The sequence below is a fragment of the Nerophis lumbriciformis genome, linkage group LG10 (genome assembly GCF_033978685.3).
Source record: "Nerophis lumbriciformis linkage group LG10, RoL_Nlum_v2.1, whole genome shotgun sequence".
Classification (NCBI taxonomy): domain Eukaryota; kingdom Metazoa; phylum Chordata; class Actinopteri; order Syngnathiformes; family Syngnathidae; genus Nerophis; species Nerophis lumbriciformis.
The window spans coordinates 20525413-20552782 of record NC_084557.2 but is presented as its reverse complement, the minus strand read 5'-3'; the positions used below and the strand labels follow the sequence as shown (position 1 = coordinate 20552782).

The window sequence follows — 27370 nt, the reverse complement described above, 5'->3', positions numbered from 1 at the left end:
CCGAAAAATACGGTAATAAGCTTACAGGTGACTCAGTTCACTTGCAGCTTCTGTGACAGGAACAAAAATGATGACGTACATCTCTCCACCTGGGATAAAGGTTGACTTTATGAGCGGTTTGTGTAGCCCTGCAAGATTATATTCTTTTCAGCATGCATCCTGAATCCTGTTAGCCCCTACCTCTGGATCTGTTGGTGTACCTGGAGATATTCACGGTGTCAGCGTTTATAAGGGCAGCTGCAGGGAGGATAGAAAGGAGAGGATCTAACCCTGTTATGGAGAGACAATTTTAGCACTAGTCCCCACAAAAATGTCTGGCAATTTCAATGAAATTGCATGGATGTTTTTGAACTAAGGGTGCGGCTTTATTTGGCGGATTGCACTTTAATGCTCGGAACACTCATCATTCTCAGCAGGCCACTATTGCAAATTCCACAGACAGATGACGGCATTGAAAAGAAACAACATCAAAGTCCGTGTTGAAATTATGACTCACGTAAAATTAATCATTACCCCCTAAAAAACACTCTCAAAGTTGGACATGACTCCCAGAGATGATGCGAAGGTCGATTTCTAAAAGAGGAAATGGTGATGCGCTCGCTGTAATCTGTGGCTATGCCCTTCTGTAAAGAGCACGGACTTTATTAATGTGATCATTTTCAGAGATACACATTTAATTCCAAATTTAACAGGTAGTTCAATATTTGCTCCTCTGGGTCAAGCACTTTTTCAGTGAAGGACACACTAAGTGGAATGAAATTACAATTTATTGTGCAATTATAAGATAAAAGAGCTGCACTCTTCTTCATCCCATAACACAAAAAAAACCTGAGGACGATTTCAATGTTCTGGAATGAAAGAAAAACATTGCTGCTATTAAAACTTTTATTATTGTTTGAAAGTATAAAAATGTAAATTATTGTCAAACTGACATAAACGTCTGCAGCACATCTCGCCCACTAGAACTGTCTACCTACAGTAGGATCTGTCACATTTAGATAGATTTTCAACATAGGGCCTGATCTACTCAAGGTGTGCCTTGCGTGCAAACTTGATAGCACGCAAAGCTGATCTACTGAGCGTGTGCACGAGGGTGGTGTCTTTTAAATGAACAAAATAAGGAGTGAAATCCATCTGTGTCTGTCTTAATATGGAGAATGTATGCAGATTATTAGAATGCCCACAATAGTAAGAAGATGAGATGCAAATGTAAAATTATTTAGCGCTAGCAATGTGATTTATCAAACCGGGAACTGTTTTGCGGGAGCTGTTTTGAGTCTATATTTTTCTCAAGCGCACAATCGCAGTTAGTGCCAGCGTCTCTACGTACTAAAAAGTGAGTTCTGTTGTAGATTGCATTCCAGGACCACTTCTAAAAAGCCCAGAAAAAGTGGTACATTGTTTGCTGCGCATTTCCAAACATAAAAAAATCCTCATGAATGTGGGGAGAAATGAGTGTGTCCATGGTGACAGCTGCGTGAAATCCTCATTTAAATAGGGCGGTCTGCACGACATTTGCACTTTGCAGACCACATGCAAAACGTCTATCAATGCCCACGCTGTTTAGCGCTTGTTATTTGGGATCTTAGTAGATCAGGCCCATAATGTACAGATCATGATTAATTTAACAATCCCCAATCTCCAATGTCCAAACCCTTTAAATTTTGATAAGTATTGAAGAAGCAATGCCCTGAATCAGCAATCAAACATAAATAGTTGTGTGAATATAATAAACAATTATTGTATAATATATAATAATATTATAATGAATAAAATAAATAAAAAAACAACTGACAATCATGAATATGGTATTCAACCCTCGAGCCAATTATGAATGTACAAATCAATGATTAAAATCAATGAACAAAAAACGCCAAGAAAATGTCTGCCTTGACAATCAATAAAATAACTTACAGCAATTTACTCTGACAATGTGTGACCCAATAACTGATTGGCCTCATGTTTAAGATAGGCTGTTTTGGAATGTTTCTAGGTTTCGTCTGGTTTCTACTAGACTGTGAGACAAGTTTCTAAGTTGGGCTGCAGAATGAACAAGTTTATACCCCAACAGGGCCAATGTTTTGTTACACAGATTCTGCACGGTTCTGACAATGTCAAAGCCGAGACGAAGCCTCCAGCTCTCAGCTGTCACCCTGGAATCTCTGGTGGTGGAGTATCTGTAATTCCATTCTGATGGAGAAGACAAACTACTGTTGGTGTTCTTTGTAATCCATGCCTGAACCCTGTCCTCCATCTCCAGCCCAAGAAACTGGTAAATCTCTGTGGCTTTGTGCTGTGGGTTGAATGCCAGGTCCTCGTATCTCACCAAGAGGTAGCGTCCCTGCAGCCAAACTGGTTTCTGCAGGCCTGTTACTGCAGAGGCCACCATGTCCTTGCAGGTGCTTGTGATCTGCGATAGATCCACATACCGGGGCTGCCGTCCTGTAGCATTCCATATTTTCCAAGCGCGAAACTGATCCGAAAATGCCATCATGCGTGAGGCCAGAATGGCTCTAGGGTCCCTCACCAGGTGAATGATTTTAAGGTCTAGGCGTGGATCTTCAACTAAAGTTCGCAGGTCCCCCACCTCAGGGATCCGAACAGTCTTTATGGCTATGTGACCTCTCGATAGACACGATGTTGAAGCTAAGGTGAGGTTCAGTGCCCCACACTTTTTGGTACACCATGTTTCTTCAGGTGGCTCAAGTACTTGTCCATCTGCTCCTTCCATGCACACCGGCGGAGAACAAAGAGCATGACTCGAGCTTCTGCGAAAGAAAAAATTAGTGACATGGTCCTGGAGCTCAGGGCGGATGTAGCTCTCTATAAAGTGAAGGTCACAGTTGTACAGGTTGAGCAGGAGGTCTCTGTATGCGCCCAGGAGGGCCCGGCGGTCTAAGCCGCGGCGCAGTCTACCACTGGAGTTGGTGAAGGCCTGCTGGACGTGGTAAAGAGGTTCAAACATGTAAAAGATCTCAGGGTGCTGGTTGAGGAGCTGACCGGTGAAGGAGGAACCACTGCGCGTCGTGGCAAACAACAGGATGTGCTTCCGAGGTGCCTCCGTGGACGTCCAGCTCTCATCGCACAAAGTTCTCCAATTGGATTCTTTGAGGAAAAAATATTGAACATGTTAAAGTCCAAACAGATGAAGCTTGGTCCTCAAACCTTCTATCCTGTGTGTGACAATCATTGGTACTTTATCTTTAACTTAACTTAATTATGTTTGTGGACGAGCAGATGGCCATCCCCTTGTGTGGTTCTGTTAAAAAATCCATTCTACTAGAGCAGTGGTTCTTAACCTTGTTGGAGGTACCGAACCCCACCAGTTTCATATGCGCATTCACCGAACCCTTCTTCAGTGAAAACAAAAATTGTTTTTCTTTTCAAATTCAAGACAAATGTATATGTTTTTGGAAACACTTTAGTATGGGGAACATATTCTAAGTAACAAAGACTTAATTTAGAGTTATTTGGTTAGGGTTAGGGTTAGAGGGCTAGGGCCAGTGTTAGAGGGTTAGGGTTATAATAAGGTCATGCCGAATAAGGCATTAATAAGTACTTAATAATGACTAGTTAAGAGCCAATATTAGGGATGTCCGATAATGGCTTTTTGCCGATATTCGATATTCCGATATTGTCCAACTCTTTGATTACCGATACTGATATCAACCGATACCGATATCAACCGATATATGCAGTCGTAGAATTAACACATTATTATGCCTAATTTGGACAAGCAGGTATGGTGAAGATAAGGTACTTTTTTTTTTAATTAATAAAATAAGATAAATAAATTAAAAACATTTTCTTGAATAAAAAAGAAAGTAAAACAATATAAAAACAGTTACATAGAAACTAGTAATTAATGAAAATTAATAAAATTAACTGTTAAAGGTTAGTACTATTAGTGGACCAGCAGCACGCACAATCATGTGTGCTTACGGACTGTATCCCTTGCAGACTGTATTGATATATATTGATATATAATGTAGGAATCAGAATATTAATAACAGAAAGAAACAACCCTTTTGTGTGAATGAGTGTGAATGAGTGTAAATGGGGGAGGGAGGTTTTTTGGGTTGGTGCACTAATTGTAAGTGTATCTTGTGTTTTTTATGTTGATTTAATAAATTTAAAAAAAAACAACAACAACAAAAACGATACCGGTAATAAAAAAAACGATACCGATAATTTCCGATATTACATTTTAACACATTTATCGGCCGATAATATCGGCAGGCCGATATTATCAGACATCCCTAGCTAATATGTTACTAATTTGCATGTTAATAAGCAACAAATTAATAGTGAATATGTTCCCCATACTAAAGTGTTACCATGTTCTATTACTGGTGCACAAAATGAACCGTGCATGAACATCACCTTGTTCAAAGAACAAAACCAACACAGTGCATAAACTCACAACAAATTACACACCTGCAAATCAGTCTGACTTCTGCTGTTGCCGTATCCGTAATACGCCGATAGGGAGAAGTTTTTATGTACACGATGAGTTGGGTGTGTCTTGACCTACTCCGAACCCCTGAGCCCGACTCACCGAACCCCTAGGGTTCGATCGAACCCAGGTCAAGAACCACTGTACTAGAGGGAGTTTTCTTTACCTCTTTTGCCAATGTGCTTGTTTACAGTATGTGAGGTTCAGTAGTTTCTTTCATATATGAAGAGCGTGCTGCGTTGAAATAACAATTGCAGTGAATTAGCACTATCTACAGCAAAGTCTAGGGACACTTGCTCATGCTATTAATTATAATGTGTGTCCAAACTTTTGATTGATATGCTAGATTAGATTGTATTTAATTACATTTTCCCTGGCTAATAAAAATCTGAAGGGCAGTTTATAACATCAAACCAATCTCGGCCCAATATCCACTTTCCTTACACTAAGTACACTGTCACAACAGTCTAAAAAGGAAAGCTCACTCCCTGACAATCTTTTCTAGCTCTCTTAAACGTTATTCCTAGGTCAGCTGTGATAGACCCCTAGTCTCCCCTTTGATGGAAGAGAATAAGTCACCAGGGAGACCACTTGGAGGTATGTAAGTAAGTAAAATCGAGAATGGAGAGATCTCTAGTCACAATTTAGTGATCTCATTACAGCAAACACCCCTAGAACCATGCCCTGTGATTTAAAGATTGTGGTATCTTCTGGAGTCTGCTGAAAATAAATTCCACCAACGCCACAAACAGGAAGGATACCAAAAGGAACACGGCTAAATAGTGTCTTCCCAGTCCATAAAACACACCTGGTCTTTATGGTTTGGTAAACTCCAATGCTTTCTCAAGCTCCCTGTAGAGGGTAAAGAAGTTCTACATTGCATTAAGTGCATACCTGTATAAGATTAGACAACCACAATCCTTCCCAGTACGTGCAAATACTGTGGTTAAGGTTAAGGAGTGTTGTTTTGAAAAGAGAAACCACAGCCCATATCTGATAATCTACTAGTGAAGTTTTGATAGGATCTACTGAATGGACTTTATTAGCAGCATTACCAGCATTAAAACTTGTTAAGTACAAACCCAAAACCAGAGGAGTTGGCACGTTGTGTAAATCGTAAATAAAAACCGATTACAATGATTTGCAAATCCTTTTCAGCCTATATTCAATTGAATAGACTGCAAAGACCAGATACTTAATGTTCGAACTGGTAAACTTTTGTTATTTTTTGCAAATATTAATTCATTTGGAATTTGATGCCTGGAACATGTTTCAAAAAAGCTGGCACAAGAGGCAAAAAAGACTGAGAAAGTTGAGGAATGCTCATCAAACACTTATTTGAAACATCCCACAGGTGAACAAGCTAATTGGAACAGGTGGGTGCCATGATTGGGTATAAAAGCAGCTTCCATGAAATGCTCAGTCATTCATAATTAAGGATGGGGCGAGGGTCACCACTTTGTCAACAAATGCGTGAGCAAATTGTCGAACAGTTTAAGAACAAAAATTGCGAGGGATTTTGTAAGTGCCAACTTTTGTGCAATGTGTTGCTGCCATTAAATTCTAAGTTAATAATTATTTGCAAAAATAAATTATATTTCTCAGTTCGAACATTCAATATCTTGTCTTTGCAGTCTATTCAACTGAATACAAGTTGAAAAGGATTTGCATTGTATTCTGTTTTTATTTACGATTTACACAACGTGCCAACTTCACTGGTTTTGGGTTTTGTACATAAAAATATTCTTCTCAAGTTGTAATGGAGGATTAGCTATTTTAAGTGAGCAAATCTTAAAGATGTATCAATATAAAATTGTCTTCCTTAAATGCATACCGGTACATTTAAGTTGTTGATTAAGGTGATTCCACAGCAATTAGTTTGCACTGTAATAACAAAAGCGAGTACAAGTTCATCATGTCATTCCAGAATGTGAACGACACAACAAGGCATTAAAGTACGAGTCTTTTTCTTTTTTTACAATGGCAAATCTCTATATATAGCACAACGAGCTAACATGTAATTACTACTGATGAGGAGTTGATTGCAAACGGGGGTGTTACTTTGAAACACGGGGGCTCCGTGCCAGCCGGTAACAACCACAGTATAATAGAGGATTAATGAAGATAAATTGCTGGATGATTGTAAAACCCATCACGTATTTCAAATTTTTCTCTCTACACCTTTACTTGGGAATTCCTCTGGTTTATGGTATGTTTTCCTACGTCTCGGTGTGGTTCTGTTGTGGTTCTACCAGTGCCTTCACTGAATGTACTTTCTTTTATACCAGGACTGGACAATTATTTTGTCTCGGGGGCCACATGGAGAGAGAAAAAAAGGCTCTGTTTGCGTATAAAAAACCCTCACTGTAGAACATATCCATCCGTTCATCTACCGCTTCTCCCTTTTGGGGTCGCAGAGGTTGCATATATATATATATATGCAGAGGTGGGTAGTAACGCGCTACATTTACTCCGTTACATCTACTTGAGTAACTTTTGGGATAAATTGTACTTCTAAGAGTAGTTTTAATGCAACTTACTTTTACTTTTACTTGAGTATATTTATAGAGAAGAAACGCTACTTTTACTCCGCTACTTTTATCTACATTCAGCTCGCTACTCGCTACTAATTTTTATCGATCTGTTAATGCACGCTTTGTTTGTTTTGGTCTGTCAGACAGACCTTCAAAGTGCCTGCCTTACTGGTGACGTTTCACTCCGTTCCACCAATAAAATGCAGTCACTAGTGACGTTTGACTCCGTTCCACCAATCAAATACAGTCACTGGTGACGTTGGACCAATCAAACAGAGCCAGGCGGTCACATGACCTGACTTAAACAAGTTGAAAAACTTATTGGGGTGTTACCATTTAGTGGTCAATTGTACGGAATAAGTACTGTACTGTGCAATCTACTAATACAAGTTTCAATCAATCAATCAAAAGTGTGAAGGAAAAAAGACACGTTTTTATTTCAACCGTACATCCCGTCAAAAGCCTAAAGACTGACTGCACAGTTCCTGTCTTCACAATAAAAGTGCCGCTCCATCGCGCCTGCACTTACAAAATAAGAGTCTCCGAAAGCTGCGATGAGGTGGCGACTTGTCCAGGGTGTACCCCGCCTTCCGCCCGATTGTAGCTGAGATAGGCTCCAGCGCCCCCCGCGACCCCAAAGGGAATAAGCGGTAGAAAATGGATGGATGGATGGATGGAGTCTCCGAAAGCCAGCGCAAACAAGCTAGCAAGCTACGGAATTTGCCACCAATGTATTTCTTGTAAAGTGTGTGAAAACGAATATGGAAGCTGGACAAATAAAATGCCAAAAACCAACCACTTTCATGTGGTATTAGACAGAAAGGAGGAACTTTTCTTCTCCTCCATTTGAAAACGTGGACGTTACCAGCACTACTGTCTGATTACAATCAATGCAAGTCATCAGAATCAGGTAACACACCAACTTATATTCTTGTCTTCATGAAAGAAAGGAATCCGTATGTTAAACATGCATGTATATTCATTAAAACACCTTTAACATGTAAACAAAAACGGCAAACTAAATAAATATAAATGATATACTGTATATATCAATTTATGTGTATATATATATATATATATATATATATATACATATATACATATATATATAAATACATACATATATATAATATATATATATATATATATATATATATATATATATATATATATATATATATATATATATATATGATATGTGTGTGTATGTTACTCATCAGTTACTCAGTACTTGAGTAGTTTTTTCACAACATACTTTTTACTTTTACTCAAGTAAATATTTGGGTGACTACTCATTACTTTTACTTGAGTAATAAATCTCTAAAGTAACAGTACTCTTACTTGAGTACAATTTCTGGCTACTCTACCCACCTCTGTATATATGTATATATATGTATATATGTATGTATATATGTATATATATATATATATATATATATATATATATATATATATATATATATATATATATATATATATTAGAGATGCGCGGTTTGCAGGCACAACCGTGGAGTCCGCAGATTATCCGCGGATCGGGCGGTTGAAATTTAAAAAAAATTAGATTTTATCCGCGGGTCGGGTCGGGTCGTGTCGGGTCGGGTCGGGCGGTTGAAATTAAAAAAAAAAAGATTTTAAATAGATTCAGGCGGGTGGCAGTTAAACCAATTCGGAAATATATATACATAGTTAAATGTTGTTACCCACATACGAAAAACGAGCAGGCACCTGCTGCATATGCCACAACAGAAGAAAAAAAAAAAAGAGATGGACACTTTTACGGAGCGGAGAAGGCCCCCGACGCCTCGCCGGGGTCCGGGACCGAGGCCCCTTCCCCCGAGAGGGCCCCACCGGGAGCCGTAGCTGAGGCGATCCGCGAGAAGGGCCCGACGCACGTCCAGGGTCACCACCGCGCCCACCGCACCGACACCCCGCCTCGTCCGCCTTCGCCGCGGCCGGCGTCACGCGCAGCAGGTAAGCAGCTTACCTGCCCGCCACCCCCGTGGCCGGGGGCTCGTAACAGGGGTCGCTCCGCCCGCGCAGCTTACCTGCCCGCCACCCCTGTTGCCGGGGGCGCGTAACAGGAGTCACTCCGCGCGAATTGCGCTCACGAAAGGGGTGGGGCTCACCCTGGTTGATATAGACAGCAGGACGGTGGCCATGGACGTCGGAACCCGCTAAGGAGTGTGTAACAACCCACCTGCCGAATCAACTAGCCCTGAAAATGGATGGCGCTGGAGCGTTGGGCCCATACCCGGCCGTCGCCGGCAGCGAGACGCGCTTGGAGGTGCGCTCAGCGCGGCTCCCATATGATTGCGCACTGGTGTGCGTCTGGGTCGTGACAGCGTGGCACGCGAATGTCTGTGCTGCATTGGATCAGTCTCCTTTCTTTAACAGGCAAAAGCTTTATAACCTCACTAATGCCTTGCATCGTCTATATTAGATATATAACAACGGGCGGGTGCGGGCGGATGGCGGGCGGGTGCGGTTCTGATCAAATGTTACATCGGGTGGATGGTGGATGGTTGACGACTTTCTGATGCGGTTGCGGATGAAATAATTGCCTATCCGCGCATCTCTAATATATATATATATGTATATATATATATATATATATATATATATATATATATATATATATATATATATATATATATGTATATATATATATATATATATATATATATATATATATGGCAGCTCCCTCCATCAGTGTGTGAATGTGTGTGTGAATGGGTAAATGTGGAGTGTCAAAGCGCTTTGAGTACCTTGAAGGTAGAAAAGCGCTATACAAGTACAACCCATTTATCATTTATTTATATATATATATATATGTATGTATGTATGTATGTATGTATGTATGTGTATATATATATATATATATATATATATATATATACATATATATATATATATATATATATATATGTATACTGTATATAGTCAACGTTTCTGTGATTTATCCGTTATACAGGGCTCAATACCGGGGTACAGCGGAATATACCGTAAGTTAAGAAAAAAACACAGAGGCTATTTCATCCCTACAAGCCTGTTTCGCAGGTTTCCCTGCTCTTCAGAGGATTTTCCCCCCTGGCTTGTAGGGATGAAATAGCCTCTGTGTTTTTTCCTGACGTAACAAACAATATATATATATATATATATATATATATATATATACACATATATATGTATATGTGTGTGAATGTTGTCTGTCTATCTGTGTTGTCCCTGCAATGAGGTGGCGACTTGTCCAGAGTGTACACCGCCTTCCACCCAAATGCAGCTGAGATAGGCTCCAGCAACTCCCACGACCCCGAAAGGTACAAGTGGTAGAAAATGGATATAGGGATGTATATATATATATATATATATATATATATATATATATATATATATATATATATATTTATATACACATATATATATGTATATACATATATATGTATATGCATATATATACAGTTTACATATATGTAAAAATCTGCTGTACAGTATGTGTGCTAGGGTCCCTTTTTTCAGTAACACTATACAAAAACTCACAATAATGCCTGATAGAATGTTAAAAAACGTTATAACAAACCACCACAAAAAAATAGAATGGAATTTTACTTTTTTTAACTGAATGAGACACCCAAATGTGCACAAAAATAAAGAATGTGGAATATACAATATTAACTATGAACGATATACCACTGAATATAAACAACAAATGAAGGTCGCTCCTCTTTTACGTCTCCAACCACCTCCTCCATCAACATATTTTACAAGCAAGCAAAACGCAACAGAAATGCAACAAAAACCTGCAATCTGATATAATATTACTTTTCGGTAGAACTTTGTTGTAAAAATCTGCTTCCGGATCTATCTTTGACACCCGCGTTTCAGACTGGCTGCTCTGGATACAAACCCGGAATCAGTGAAATACTTACCAGAGGTGTGGACTCGAGTCACATGACTTGGACTCGAGTCAGACTCGAGTCATGAATTTGATGACTTTAGACTCGACTTGACAAAATGTAAAAAGACTTGCAACTCGACTTAGACTTTAACATCGATGACTTGTGACTTCACTTGGACTTGAGCCTTTTGAATTGACATGACTTGACATGACTTGCTACTTTCCCCAAAACCCAAAGATGAAAAAGTTATTCGGGAGCGCTCCGTATTTTTCATTGTGTACTTGTCTATCAGCGTTGCGTGTGTCAGCTGTTGTGGTCTCAGTACAACAGCCAATCAAATTAGATCTACTTTGTTTTCATCACACAGCATTCATCCAATCAAATTGCAGGACAACCAACGAAGAAGACATGTCCAAACCACACGCCAGTGAACAAAAAATGATACCTAAAATAATTTTGTTTGGGTATAAAAATTACGAGGTGGTCAACACAAAACGGTTTGCAGTATGCAACACATGCGGTTCGAAAATTACTGATGGAGAGGCAACAACTTCCAACTTCGTCCGGCATTTGAAGTTGCACAAAGAAGGGTAAGTTTTGAATGTAAGATAACGTTTATTGCCTAAGTAACGTGACTTTTATTTGCTGTGTAGTTAAATCAGTGAGGCTGTAAACTCACTGCTAACGTTATAACGTTATTGCAAACACGGGAATCTGTTGCAGTTCACTACCTTATTCATACTTTTTGTTCAGTGATTTTTTTTAAGCAGGGTTACGTTAGTCAATATATCACACGTAACGTTAGACGGCGGTCAGCAGCACCGCGTATTTTAGCCACCTAAAAAAAGACAAAAATAGTAAAATAAAGGTCAGTTAAAATGTATACTATATTATGAATATGTGTACCGTTTTAGCTAGCTTTCTGACATACTGTTGGTTGTTTACCTTAGTGGTCCCCAACCACCGGGCCGCGGCCCGGTACTGGTCCGTGGATCGATTGGTATCGGGCCGCACAAGAAATAATTTTTTTATTTTTTATTTTTTTAATTAAATCAACATAAAAAACACAAGATACACTTACAAGTAGTGCACCAACCCAAAACAACTCTCTCCCCCCTTTTGTTCTGGGCATTGAACATGAAGACTCTTCCTTCACTGTTCCGAGTGGCCATGAGAGTCTTGGCAGTGCCTGCCTCCAGTGCTCCAGTGGAGCGAGTTTTCAGCCATGGTGGCATCATACTACGCCCCCATCGTGCACAAATGACTGACAGACTCTTGGCTAATTTGGTCTTTTGCAAATGCAATGCAGCATAGGGCCCTGACATATAAAAAGTACAACTTTTTTGTTATGTTCACGTATATGTCATGTTTTTTCAATGTTAACACTTTTGTACAAATAAGTACATTTGCACTTTATTTTTCAATGTGTTTGTTCTGTAAAGGAATGAGTTAATGTTTAAAATGACTGGTTAATAGTGCTATTATAAAGTGCAATGTCAGCACAATTTTCTTTCCTGCAATTTAAAATGCACTTGTTTTAATAAATAAATACAGCTTTTGAAAAGCATACACAATCTGTGTTAATATATTAGTCTGTGGTTAAAAGGACTTGAAAGGACTCGAAACTCAAAATGCAGGACTTAGGACTTGACTTGAGACTTTCCAGTCTTGACTTTGGACTTGACTCGGGGCTTGCCTGTCTTGACTCGGGACTTGACTCGGACTTGAGGGCAAAGACTTGAGACTTACTTGTGACTTGCAAAACAATGAATTGGTCCCACCTCTGATACTTACTATAGTTGAAGATTTGAAAACAGCACTGCACATCATACTGGTGGCTCTAGTTTCGATGTTAAAGGTCTAAAGAAATGACTTTGAAAAGTCATGTTTATACTGATTTATACCAATGACTGGGACACCTCTTTTGTCAAATTAGTGTTTCACCCTGAAGTAATCACTGCATTGTTGATCTTAAATGTTGGGTTATGTGCGCACCGGTTGTGATACCTCTGTGATGTTTGCTCTGACATTGATAGACACCCTGGCACGGTCCAGACCGTGAGTCCCTCAGCGTGCGGATGGCTGTGTACTGGACTCCCAGTGAGGCGCACACCAGCAGCAGCACCGTCTTCCAGGAGCACTCCATCCCGTTCCTCCACCTTCGGGCTCTACATCCTTCACATTGATGAGACACGCATACATGTTAGATTCCATTTTGATTGATTTTACTTTGTTTCAGGGGCCATGCTTAGGGGCACTTATGAGGCACTGGGCATCTTTAATGGCTTTCTCCATTTGAAATATCACTATCCATCTTTTGTATTACATTTATATTAGGGATGTCAAATCTAAAAGTCATTGGAAATCGTCGGTTTACAAATGTACATATGCACAGCCACAGTAGTATGCCATTTCTAAAAATATAACTGTGAGTTTAAGACACCAAACTACTGAAAGGTCCTAATACACACTGGGCCTTATCTACTAAAGCTTTGCATGTGCTAAAACACGTGCAAACTTGATAGCACATGCAGAGATGATCTTCGAAGCTCTTGCAGAGAAGATGCGTGTCTTAAAGGGGCCGTAATATGATTTTTTTTTTTTACATTCAAAACACTTCCTTGTGTTCTACATAACATGTAATGGTGGTTCGTTGGTCAAAATTTTGTATAGATTATGATTTACAGATCATCTTCAAGACATTTTTTGTCTCCCTTTGAAATGTATTTGTTTTGGGAGGCGGACTTGTTAGATGCAAATTAACCCTTCCTCACCTTTTAATGTACATAGCCATACTAGTATGACATTTCTAAAAATATAACTGGGAGTTTAATGAGTGACCCTTTGTCGCCACCCCTGCAACCATGTTTGTAGTTTTTAGTTTTCTTGCTTTTATTTATCGGACCTCATGGACATCGGCGACTGTCACCCAAAAGACTCTGCAATTTAGCCTCCAACAAATAACAAGAGTTAGAAACATTCTGGTCACAGATGCTCCTTTGGGTTGTTTGTTCAACAACTGAATGGAATGCTAACATGGATGATTCCGACTATTTGGGGCTAATACTGGTCAAATCCACAGCGATCGTTCTGCCACTCAATACTGCAAATGGTAACGAGGGGACATTCCACTTCAACGACTGTCGTTGGCATTGACAGTAGGATTGCTCATTTGCATCTCAACAGTTGTTTTTCTCAGTGCGATAAGGCAAAACCATCCTTGCCCAGGCACACCCTCCTGGTATTGGAGTATAAATATTTGGGGTTTTGGCACCAGCCGGTAGACTAGATCTGACCAATCTATGCCTATTAACATGAACTTATGAAGCCTACTTGGATAAGAGGCGAAATGTCTTCTAAGGCTGTGTCTACACTAAGCCGGAGAACCCCTTAAACGAATAATTATTTAGCTTAAGCCCTGTTTCAGCTACAATAAACTATCGTTTAAGGTCCCCCTCCTCAGACAATTTTTTACACGGGTAAGTGCGCTGTGTATGTCTTGAATCTCCGGCTCTCAGCTTTGTATGGACTCATTGATCATTTACAAACTGAGTTCGGAGAGGAAGTGACGCCAGAAAGACTGCGCCCCACACAGGAAGTGACGTCAGAAAGAACGCGCCACAGCCAGCTTCATAATAAAGCGGTTTCGTAAATCGGAGCTAACCATTGGCAATATGGAGGCGAGTCATCCAGACATGCCGGTGTTTCTCCTTCCGTCTGTACAGACGTTTGTGGAAATCACACATGAATACCTTCAGAGAAAGTGATTGCAGCTTCTCAGACGGCAAGAGGACTTTCGAAAGTCGAGGTCAGCTGTGATTCTACTTACCAAAAAACTTTGTTCATTTGTCAGAGAGTCAACAAGAATACGGGCTCCCGTGGATGTGATAAAAAAGGTAGCGTGTGCTTTGTATTACCTGGCCGTCGAGGGAAGACTACGGAAAACAGTGAATGCTTTTGTACTAGCTAAGCAGACTGTATCAGTTATTGTGCGCCATGTATGTCGTGGACTCAACGTCTAGGTCCAGAGTATATAAAGTCACCAAAAACGAATGGACAATGAAGGTTAAGGCAAAAGAGTGAGGAGTGTCCTGACCAGATATCTGCATCCCTAGATTGATTGATGTAAAATGTTCTTTATCACATTGTTTACTTTCACATGTCTGTCAGAATAATTGTATATAAGTTATCACACAACTTGTTTTCCCATGAGTTCAGGCTGCCCTGCGAGAAGACAAAAGCTGTCTTTGATCTTATCAAGCAAAAGGCCTGCCGCTTGTAAAACTCCACTGTGTGCGATGGTGTCGGTTTCTTTGATCTATTGGATAGCCACCTTTTCTTTGAACTGTTTATGACGGAGTGCGACAGCAGTTTATGACCCTCCTCCCCTAAGAAACAGCTGCAGCTATGTAATCAGAAAAGGCCCAAATAAAGGAGGAGTCGTGGAACCCTTTCGTCAGCGCGTGGGATGACACTGTACGACGGTACAGGTCGACGCACTCTCCTCATGAGCTAAATTGAATCCTGTCTCTGTTTGATTCCTTGCCTCTTGTCTAGTCTAATAGATGTCATCGATGTTTGAACCTGACAATGTCCATTAAAGATTTGATTAATTTATGATGGCTCGGGTGTGATTCACTACAATAGGGCCCCACAGCACACTGGATTCCAGTTATCTGAAATACCACAACCCTAGATATTGTTCAAATAAATGTAATTTAATTTAAGAACTTGCACACAAAGCAACACTGGAGGTGACTATGACGTTCGCATTTTCCGCGCATGCATACTAGGTCGCGTTGCGCCGGCGGACAGAGGGGCGTAGGGGGTCTTAAACGAATATTGTGTGTGTGTGGACAAGGATAAGGTTAGGTGGGATTTACCCTGGATAACCTTAGCCGGCTTAGTGTAGAAGGGGCCTATGACTATGAGCATGAATTTATGAAGCCTACTTAGACAAGTCGAAATGTCTTCTTAGACAAACCAAACCGTCCAGTTGCGATCGATTGAATGCTCTGAGATTACAATGACCTGGATGAATGAGAACATTCATGGACACCAGCCATCTGTTTTGAGTGACTTTCAGCACAACACAACATCCCTAGTGAGACAACTGTGGTTTGTTGTCAGAACAAGGACATGATGCGGGCGGACGAGAGCGAGGAAGAAGAAGTCAGTCTCCAGATATGGTACCATATGGCTATATTTCTATCATGTCTGTATCTTTCCAATGCTAGATCCTGGATGAATACATGTGTATCGATCGTGACAATAAAAGGCTTTTGTATTCTATATCATGTTAACAACTCCACTGCACTGCTGCTTCGACTCCTTGTAAACAATAGGCTCAAGGCTACAGAATACGGTACGCTATGAGCTACTTCGCTAACATAATGTGCACTGCAACCCCTCCGACATAAATTAAAAATGTTGGACTCATGCAAAGATGTTTAGGTACATTTCTACCATTTATTGATAATCCGCTGATGCCACAGAGGTTTGGCATAGGTATGAAGGAAGGCAAGATTATTTTTATATATATTTCCCCAATGCCGCCATGGTTTGATTTCAAATTTCCGGGACTTAAGCAGATCTCAAATACACATAAGCAGGTATCAATAGGTAAGAAAAGTTTGTTTTGTATAATAGCAACCCTTTAATTTAGAAAAAGTGCAATAAATTCAGGAGCTTTGTCTTTATGAATAGGCAGAATATATGGTGAATACTATAACACCCACAATACTGGAAGGAGAACATGTAAATATAATCATTTAGCACGCGGAAATGGCTGTGAGAAAGGAGGCAATCACACTGCAGATCCATCCTACGTATGTTTGTCAACATGTAAGGACAGTCAAAAATACAAATATTACACATATTTTCTATTAAGCATTATCATTCTATATTTTTTTAGCTGATGGATGACCTAAGGGGCTGATTAAAACAAAATCAATTGATGCGTTTTGGTGTCTGCTGGAGTTTTTTTTAATGGTGTTTGCAATGCATCCATCCATCCATCCATTTTCTACCGCTTGTCCCTCAAGGCCAATCTCTTTTAAAAAACTTCACAAAACATTTCTGGTTGCTGCTGAGTACCCCTTTCAGAGTAACCTCCTTCTGCCCCTGTCTTCTAACATCCTATGTTAGTTTTCTACTGTATTTCCCACAATGCCTCCATGGTTTGATTTCAAATTTTCGGGACTTATGCAGATCTCAAATACACATAAGCAGGTATCAATAGGTAAGAAAAGTTGGTTTTGTATAATAACAACCCTTTAATTTATAAAATTGCATGTTCCACTGACTCTATTCCTCATCGAATCCTACTGGGTGTTTGTTTTTGAGGTGCAATGTCTTATTCAGTCTTGTGTGTCCTAATATAATGCGTGATAATATGTCTTCCTCTTTTGTGCTCCCCCTTACAGTTCTTCCCGATCATACTGTGTTCTGTATTGCATGTAAGTGTCTTCTTGTTGTACTCAACAACAGTGTAACTCTGTAAAGTCCCTTCTTTATAATCTTATGTATGTCATGTAGTATCAAGAATCAAACACATTCATATTTCATATTTCATATTTGTATCAATGTCATACTGAAATATACATAATTTTATCATGACTGGAATCACTTTCCCAAATATGACCAAATATACACAATACAACTTTGAAACAATCTTGGCATTAATTCTAATGATTTTGCAACCTGGATGCCCATGCTGATCTAGGAGTATAACAAATACATAAGATTGGTGAGTCTACATCATCATGAGAATTAGATTAATACTATTATTCTTATTAAAGGACAGAATGCCATCAACATGATTTTAAAGCAATTGATTTAAGGTCAAACTAAGTCTAGATCATAAAACCGTTGATTTTTGAGAAACGAGGCTTACCCACAAGGACGGAGCAACCATTCTTAATCACTTGTATCATACAGTAAGTAGCTTTAAGGCTTTGAATTATAGTGTAAGCAAGGATTTGTCTCCTGAAGGAAAACACAGTCCAAAACAACAGACACACATTTACATTGTTTTAGTTACGTTTCTTCTCTTGGGTAACTTAACAACTAGTACTGTACTGTATGTCCACACATGCAACTTCTCAATGTCGGTCTGAGTGCCAAAGCGAGTGTGTTTTTCATGATAATTACAGTAAATATATAAAATACACAACCATCCATTTGTCCCTATGCATGAAAGTGATGGTAGATAATCACGTAAGAGGCCTGACTATCCATCACTCAAAGTGGCTGTGCACAAGCGGGGTTAAAACATACGGGAAAATGCATCATGTCTCTGATGTTATTGCACTCCCTCTGTTTATCCAGTGTGATCCTTGCTCATGAAGGCTGCCTGTGTCCCCGTGAAGAATAATATCTGCAGGAATGGGTGTATGGCACTGAGCTGAGATCCGCTTTTGATGTTCCATTAATCACAAACAAAACCAAACCACAGACGTAAAAATATTTTCTCACATCATGAGCAATTTCTGTTTGATTACCATAAAAACAACCCAACAATTACACAATGAGGTGCCTATGTGTTGCTTTAAATAAAATAAAAATATTTTGTTATGATAGGTTTTTCTGTGTGGCTTGAGCTAGCAAGGATAATATGTTTTAAAAATGGCAGAATCAATGGCATTGTTTTATGTCTGATGTGCTATTTTTGAATTCACATTTCTCTGTGAGTCATTACACAAGTTCACAACTGAAAGGTTTAAAGCCGCTGAAAGTCACGGTTAGGTGGCTGCCCAGAGGGCGCCACACGTTCGAACAGGCCACACGCAACTCAACCCGCTCTCTGGTTTGACCCCACGCAGGCAGGAAAAGGATGAATAGTTTTTTTGAAAAAATACTCGTTTTTCAAACATTGCTTTAAAAAACGAGTATTTAAAAAAAAAAAAAAAATTTCATTTATTTGATTTTTTTACTATATTTTTTAATTCCTTTTTTTCCCAATTTGTAATATTTTTTCATTTATTTATTTTTGATCTATTTAATTTTTTCATTTTTTTATTTGACATTTTCCCATTTTTTATTAATTATTTTAGTTGTATTTATTTATGTGTTATTTATTTAATTTTAACATATATACTAATATATAATATGTATATTATATTTCGTTTTTAAATATATATATGTATGTAAATATATTATTGTTTCATTTTTAAATATATATAATAATATATATATTATATATATATTTAAAAATGAAATAAATAATAAATAAATAAATACAATTAAAATAATTAATTTAAAAAAATGAGAAAATGTCAATACATTTTTTTTTACTAAGATAAATAAGTAAAAAATTAATAAGAACATTTACAAACAATAAAATAAAAAAATATTACAAATTGAAAAAAAAAGGAATTAAAAATATAAATTTTTTCTTGGATGTATGTATGATTTCACCAACCGGTCCAACATTGATCTATCTTCTTTTAAACTATTCTTGTAACTAAGCATAACACAGTGGATGGAAGATCAGCATATACCTGTAGTTCATCGACTTATCTAAAACTTAGTTTTTCTTTTTAAAATGTCAAAATTGTGCTGGTTTGTAGGGGCCAAGCCCCGATTAAATTAACTTCGATGGGAGACGTTGATTTAGAATATATAGATTTTTGAGTCAGCTTGGTCACAAAACCAATTCAACTAGTAAATTGAGGTACTACTGTACAAGGTGTAATCCACATTAATGTCACAGCCAAATTACTGCTCTGTATTAAATATAAAACACATATTGTTAAAAAAAAATAGCACAATCTATGACTTAAACAAATAATGTATGTGCTGCATCAGTTAGAATAGGCAGCCATTGTCTTTATCTTATTTTCTTTTCTAGTCTTGAGAGAGGCTACAAGCCCCCCACACCCAGCTGCCTGCTGGAGAAGGCAAGACAGATGCTTCGCCAGATTACAGCGATTTGATTTGCAAGTATTCTCCCTTTTGCTTTGCTCCAACACCGGAACTGCACATTGTCAACAGCCCTTTTGTAGTCCTCGCTATAACATGCGTCCCACGCTCAAGTGTTTGTAAGGGGTCATAAAAGCCAAAAAAACGCGCATCTTCCAGAAAGGGAGCCGTAAATGAAACACAGGTGCTACTGCAGAGATAACATAGCGACAAACATGTTGGACACATAACGGCATTGGTGCACGCTCAGTAGAAAATAAGGCTACAAATGAGGTCAGAGGTAGATGATGAGTGTGGGACCGAGGGATTTAGGATGCAAGTGATGAAGGAGCGTGAGAGTGCTTGTGATTTGTTCATTATTGCGTACTCAATATGATCTGTAATGCTCAAAGCCCGGCTGTTTATAGGTAATCAATGATGATCTTCTTTTTTATACCTATACGTCACACAAACATATTCATATTGAATGGCATCAATACAGCCTAACCTGTACAGTGATGCTCCAAACACGTAAATGATCCAAAAGGGAATAACAACATAAAACTAATTTATCGAGAAAATGCTGCAAAATAAAGAAACTGTAATCACATAAAGGCTGCAAGATGAATAACAAATGCCAAAACACCTGCATGAGCAAAATGGCACTGCCAACCAGAATAGAAAAAAAATTCCTCAAATATTTTAAATAAGTTTATTCAAAAAATAAATAAATAAAATGAATAGACACACAAAATACTTTCATCGGCAGAACAAATATTAAATATTGGGTAACACTTTAGTATGGGGAACATATTCACCATTGATTAGTTGCTTATTAACATGCAAATTAGTAACATATTGACTCTTAATTAATCATTATTAAGTACTTATTAATGCTTTATTCTGCATGGCCTTATTATACACCCTAACCCTAACCTTAACCCTCTAACCCTAACCCTAACACTCTAACCCTAACCCTAATTCTAACCCTAACCAAATGACTCTAAATTAAGTATTTGTTACTTAGACTATGTTCCCCTAGTGTCCAAATAACTCTAAATTAAGTCTTTTTTACTTAGAATATGAGGGTTAAAAAAAATGTTTATCTCTTTCTGTTTTAATTTGTAAAGGTTTAGTGTTTATTAATGATAAATTTTTTTCATTGATTGATCTAAACTTTTATTAGTAGATTGCACAGTGAAGTACATATTCCGTACAATTGACCACTAAATGGTAACACCCGAATAAGTTTTTCAACTTGTTTAAGTCGGGGTCCACTTAAATTGATTCATGATGTATACTACTTTCATAATAGAGTATATACATTAAATTATTTACATTATTTACAATCCGGGGTGTGGGATATGGAGGGGGGCGGGGGGGAGATTAGGTTTGGTTGATATCAACACTTCAGTCATTAACAATTGCATCATCAGAGAAATTGACATTGGAACAGTGTAGGTCTGACTTGGTAGGATATGTACAGCAAGTAGTGGACACAGAGAGAGAGATCAGAAATTATAAGAAAAAGTGACTACATTTGATTATTTACAATCCGAGGAGGTATGATGAGGAAGGGGAACGGAGGGGAGGGTGTTAGTTTAGGGTTGAAGTTGCCTGGAGGTGTTCTTTTAGTGCGGTATTGAAGGAGGATCGAGATGCCCTTTCTTTTACACCTGTTGGGAGTGCATTCCATATTGATGTGGCATAGAAAGAGAATGAGTTAAGACCTTTGTTAGATCGGAATCTGGGTTTAACGTGGTTAGTGGAGCTCCCGGTTAATGTGACATTTACTTCCTGTTGTAGACACGTCTGTCTATGGATCTTCATATTTACAACTTTGTGCTAAGAGAGCACCGCCTGTAGGTTCAATGTGCACAACTGAATAGCTTGGTCACTCAGACAGCAATTGGTTTATACAAGTTTGGATCTGCGCATGTCGTTTTGTAATGGGGAAATACATTAATGTGTCTTGTATTCATGTTAACATTTAAGATAGCTAGCGATTACCGGATTTTCCCGACCATTGGGCGCACCGGATTACAAGGCGCACCGCCGATGAATGATCTATTTTCGATCTTTTTTCATATATAAAGCGTACCGGATTATAGGGCACATTGAAGGACTCAAATTATTATTATTTTTTTCTATATTGCAAACACTTCCTTGTGGTCTACATAAGATGTAATGGTGGTTCTTTGGTCAAAATGTTGCATAGATTATGTTTTACAGATCATCTTCAAGCCGCTTTCTGACAGTCGCTTCCGGATGCGCCGTTTTGTGGGCGGTCTTATTTACATGGCTCACCTTCGGCAGCGTCTTTTCCCCGTCATCTTTGTTGTAGCGGAGTAGCGTGCAAGGACGGGAGTGGAAGAAGTGTCAAAAGATGGAGCTAACTGTTTTAATGACATCCAGACTTTACTTAAATCAATAACGGAGCAGCATCTCCTTATCCGGAAACAACAACACCGGAAATGTGTCCTGTGAAAAAAACGTCCGACCGGAAATCTCTAATAACTAAAGTTCCTTGGGTGAATAATGTAAACTCACTACACCGGTATGTTTTAGCACTTTCATGGCAAGTTTATTGACAGATATAAGTAAGAACTTTACACTACTTTTTTATTAGAAATGGCAACAGCGGAGGGTGAATGTCACATAACAAGAAGATAGAGAAAAAGAAGAATATTATTGACCATGGCGTCGGCACGGACGTGCACAATTTTTCAGGACTTATACAGATCCCAAATACAGATCAGCAGGTACCAGAAGGTAAGAAAAGTTGCTTTTGCGTAATATTGCGAAACAAAACGCCAGATAATATGTCTTACCTTAAACACACACCATAATAATACTCCTATGTTGAAGTACAGTACAATCCATCAAGCGGTGCGGCTTCATACCTTACCAAAGTCGTACTAAAACATTTTGATGGATTTTTGAGCGCCATAAGTAATGGTGTATATTTTCAATGGAACATATAAAATGTTGGTGTTGTTTACTTGAGTCGTATTGCCATCATAGTGCAGTTTACACGTATCTCTTATGTTTGACTGCTATCTACTGGTCACACTTATCATTACACCATGTACCAAATGAAATAGCTTGAGGTCGGTAAGCAAAACCGGAATTATTCCTTACATTAGGCGCACCGGGTTATAAGGTGCACTGTCGAGTTTTGAGGAAAAAAAAAGATTTTAAGTGCGCCTTGCAGTCCGTAAAATACGGTAGAACACTTGCTGCTTCTCCAGAAATGAGCAGCATCACTATTAGTTTATGAAAGTTTATTATTCAAAGTTCATTAATCAATCAATCAATCACGAAGCTGAATCGAAAATTTTAAGCAATTATTAATACCAGTAATCGTTACATCCCTATCCTTAAAAACCATAATGCCCAGAAGAAAGTTGGCTGACTTTTAGAGAGGAAGAATGAAAAGGTAAAATGTTGTCTTTGTTAAACGCTCGGTCCAATTCTAACGCAAATATGCTTTACCGGTTTCTGTATATTGCTAAATATTATAGCCAAATATTGTTTTGGGGTTTGTTTGTGTTTGTTGGCGTTTCTAGCATATATTTCTTGCATATATTTTTTTACCCTGCAGTGTTTATGCTATTGCTGTCTTTAAAATGGTTATCATTTTCCTGTTGAACATTTGTTTTATGGTGATTTTGGATCATTTCTGTGTTTGGAGCGTTTGGATTGGTTGGATTGGTTGCTACGCGTTTGCTACTGTCGACCACGGTGAGAAATGGCTACCAAATTCCATACTTTTAGGCACCGAACTGAATTATGTCGGTACTACTGGGCCGGCATCAATTCACGTAAAGTCAAATGGTGCCTTATTTCGATACCGTTGTTGCTTGTGACGTTTCTTCTGGTTGCAAACTAAACACTTGGCGAGGAAACAAGCACTCAGAGCAAACTTAGCCAAACTGACTCAAGATAATTTTACCATTTTTTTATGCCAACAAAGTAAGTATGCCTAATAGAAAATGCTCAAAATAAGGCTCCACTTTCCAAACACTGAGCTGGCTTGACTGATTAACATTTGCAAATTTATAATGGCAATTTCAACATCTCCGAATTTGGTAATGGAAACTACAACTAAGTTGCATGTTACAATCAAACAGCTGCGGTGTAAAACATACAATACAAACACTTTGTAGGACTCAACGTAAGACTAGACCGACATTCAGCTTCATGGCAGGACTATTTCTTCATTAGGCAACACACATAGTCTATACACTACTGCCATCTAACATCTTCGAATTGTAACTGCATGCAAAGTCTACAATATAATATTTGCTAAAGAAACTTAGAAATGTCACACTTATCATAATGAGCTCATTTTTAAATATCACATTCAAAAATGCATTTCATTATAAATGAATTAACATGTATTAACACACACAAAAGTACAACGATTTGGCTGAGCAGCGGTATCGATTCCCAGGTACCTGGAATTGGTACCGTATTGGTTCCAATGTGAAAGGTACCCTTCCTTAGCCATGCTTGAAAATATGATAATTATTAAGGACACATACAGTAGATGGCACATCCAAAAAAAAAAAAAAAAGAATCAAAGTGAGGCGACAATAAGGAAATTTGGAAAAAAAAAAAAGTCTTATTAACTTTTTGAAGGATTGACTGAAAGGGGAACTGCACTTTTTTTTTTTTTTTTTTAATTGTGCCTATTGTTTACAATCATTATGAAAGACATTTCATAATGACATCATCGTGGAGCTCGTGGAAGTTTATTCTGGATCATAAACCATGCCTCTCACCTGGATAAATCAAATCCGACAAGTTGGTACACTTTGACAGCCAATTTAGACCCGGGAATTGCAAGAAATACACAAAAAGATGTGTCATTCTTCATCTAAATTGGAATGTATAAACATCCTATCAGTCAGTATTCCAGTAACAGCAGACCTTGTACAGTAAGTGATGTTTTATTATGTTTGTTGGCTCTCATGAAGTCTGCAGTGAGTAATAAGCAGTGATGTTGTCGAAGGAAAAAGCGTACCTTGTGATGCGTCTTTGAAAAGAATGTGCCGCGTATGGTTAAAATGAGCAAAATACGTAAATGATACATCTTATTATTACTACATTACATATATACTTACATCATGTATATAAAATCTATGGCTGTTTATTTAAGCGCCTTATTGGCAGAATAGTGCGACTCACATAGGCTCCACTGCAAGCGGACATTTGATCGCATTTATTTTAGAATGCATTAAAACAAATCTTCTTGTCTTATTTATATTGTGAGTAAAAGGCAACATTTAAAAAAAAAACGTGCAGTTCCCCTTTAATGGGTCATATGATGATTTTTATTTCAACATTTAACCAACTTTATTTGTTTATAAATAAAGTTGGTTAAATGTTCAGTTCAGTTTCAGTTTATTTCGAACACGCATACGATACAATGTAATTCATCACACATTTCCAGTTGTTTCATTACAGCATGTCCGAAAAGGAGGAGGAAGAAGCTGATCTTATTTAATCCTACCCCTTTTCATTCCGTAGCAATTTCATCCTATTTCTTTGTTCTCTGTAACATAACAGTGAACAAATAAATAATAAACAAATAATATACCATCGTAAGTAAACAAATATTAAATACATAAATAATATTTGTCTCAATAAAAAAAATTTAAAAAAAGGGTTCAAGATATTCATCTTAATTCTTGTTCTGTGTACTTTGTGAACACTTGTAGTTTGAACCGTCTTTTAAACCGAATCATATTGGTGCTTTGTTTGAGTTCTTTGGTTAATCCATTCCATAATTTAATTCCACGTACTGATATTTTTAGTGTTGTACGAACATACAAATGTTTAAAATAGATTTTCCTCTAAGGTTATATTCCTCCTCTTTTGTTGAGAAGAATTGTTGTACATTCTTGAGTAGCAGGTTATAGTTTGCTTTGTACATCATTTTAGCTGTTTGTAAATGCACCAAATCGTTGAATTTCAATATTTGTGATTCAATGAATAAAATGTTTGTATGTTCTCTATATCCAACATTATGTATTATTTTAATTGATCTTTTTTGTAACACCGTTAGTGAATGAAGCGCACATTTGTAGTTGTTTCCCTATATTTCTGCACAATAACTCAGATATGGTAACACTAGTGAATGTAGAAAGAACAAAAAAACACTTTAAAACACTTTCTTGTGGTCTACATACAATGAAATGGTAGTTCTTTGGTCGACATCAAATATCCTAATAAACAAATCATTGCACAATATTGTAACTTTTTGAGATTGACCTGTATCTTTGCCATGCTTCTTTCGTTTGATTTTCACATTGCGGGTCATATGGGTATCCCAAATACACAACAACATGTACCAACAAGTAAGAAAAGTTAGTGTTGCTTATAGGACCCCTTTAAGTCATCATAGTTCTAATATCAAGTAATAATTTCAGTGTTTAAAACAAAAATGGACACACCAAGGGGATATAAAGAGGAACTCACACAGATTATACAAAGATGCATTTTGTCGTGCAATTTTACTCCAGCGCACGCACGCACACACAAAGAAACTACAAACAACCGCAGAGAGAAAATGTAATCGGATTAAAATGCCTTGCAAAGCATTTCACTATCATGCAAACAGAGAGGCAGCAGCACATCACCCTTTAGTAAACAAATAGAGACAATTAAGTGGAAAACAGTGTTTCATAAAAAGTATTTTGACACAATGAACTTGTTATTTGCACAATATTTACAGACTGCAACAAAAGAGGCAAACGCAGCAATTATTCAAAATTGAGTGTCCAGTGAGGTAAAATAATAACAATATTGTACCATTCACTCATAGCTCCGATAGTCATCCGTCTTCCTCCTAAAAAGCCTCCAGAAATATTTTTTGTTACAACTTACCCCAATTGTGGTGCGGTCTACAGGGGTGCTTTTTCCCCCCCCTCCTAAAAAGTGCGAGGCTGAGCAGTAGAAGGTGTAAGTGATGGAGATGCGCTATTGATGGAGAGCAACGGGAGGCTGAGTGAAGAGGAGGAGGAGGATGAGGAGGAGGAGGAGGAGGAGGAGGCAACTCAAGGCAGGAGTCTCCAGATTGGATGCGAGATTGCAATGGAGCGCATCATGCTGCATTTTTCCATCTTTCATCTTGCATGCTATCTTAATAAACTCTAACTATTCCTGTGCCATACCAAACTAGTTTTCTACCATTTTAAATAGGAGGTTTTATTTTCGGTTAGTAAACCCTACTGAGAACATGTACACTGTAAAAAAACAAACAAACAGGATTTCACAGCATTTATTTTTTTCCACAATAAAACACTGGAATCAAAATGTACTACATTACAACAAATGACTGCAAAAATTATGACGCCGTTGTATTTCACAGCTGTGAAATTAACTGTTGCTTCACAGTACTGTAATCATAGTCCATATGACAACAACTTACTGTAAATTCAAATTGATTTGTCTCTTAACAGACTACGTTGCACAGTAGGTGGCAATATAATGTTAAACAGAGCGAGTAATTCACTGTAAAATTACAGCGCTGCCGTTACAGTATGTTGCTGTAAAGACATGTCACAGTAAATCAC

The 27370-nt window shown here is 38.1% G+C and overlaps 1 protein-coding gene across 1 annotated transcript; it reads right to left on the bottom strand.

The window, feature by feature from the left end:
* Nucleotides 1-799: 799 nt before the first annotated feature.
* Nucleotides 800-26780, bottom strand: LOC133612149 (carbohydrate sulfotransferase 1). Its single transcript, XM_061969314.1, has 3 exons — nucleotides 26682-26780; nucleotides 12894-13061; nucleotides 800-3105 (listed from the first exon to the last, which is right to left on the bottom strand). Exons 2-3 carry the CDS (start codon nucleotides 13030-13032, stop codon nucleotides 1964-1966), a joined length of 1281 nt encoding a protein of 426 aa, XP_061825298.1. The 5' UTR covers nucleotides 13033-13061; nucleotides 26682-26780; the 3' UTR covers nucleotides 800-1963.
* Between the last annotated feature and the right edge of the window lie 590 nt (nucleotides 26781-27370).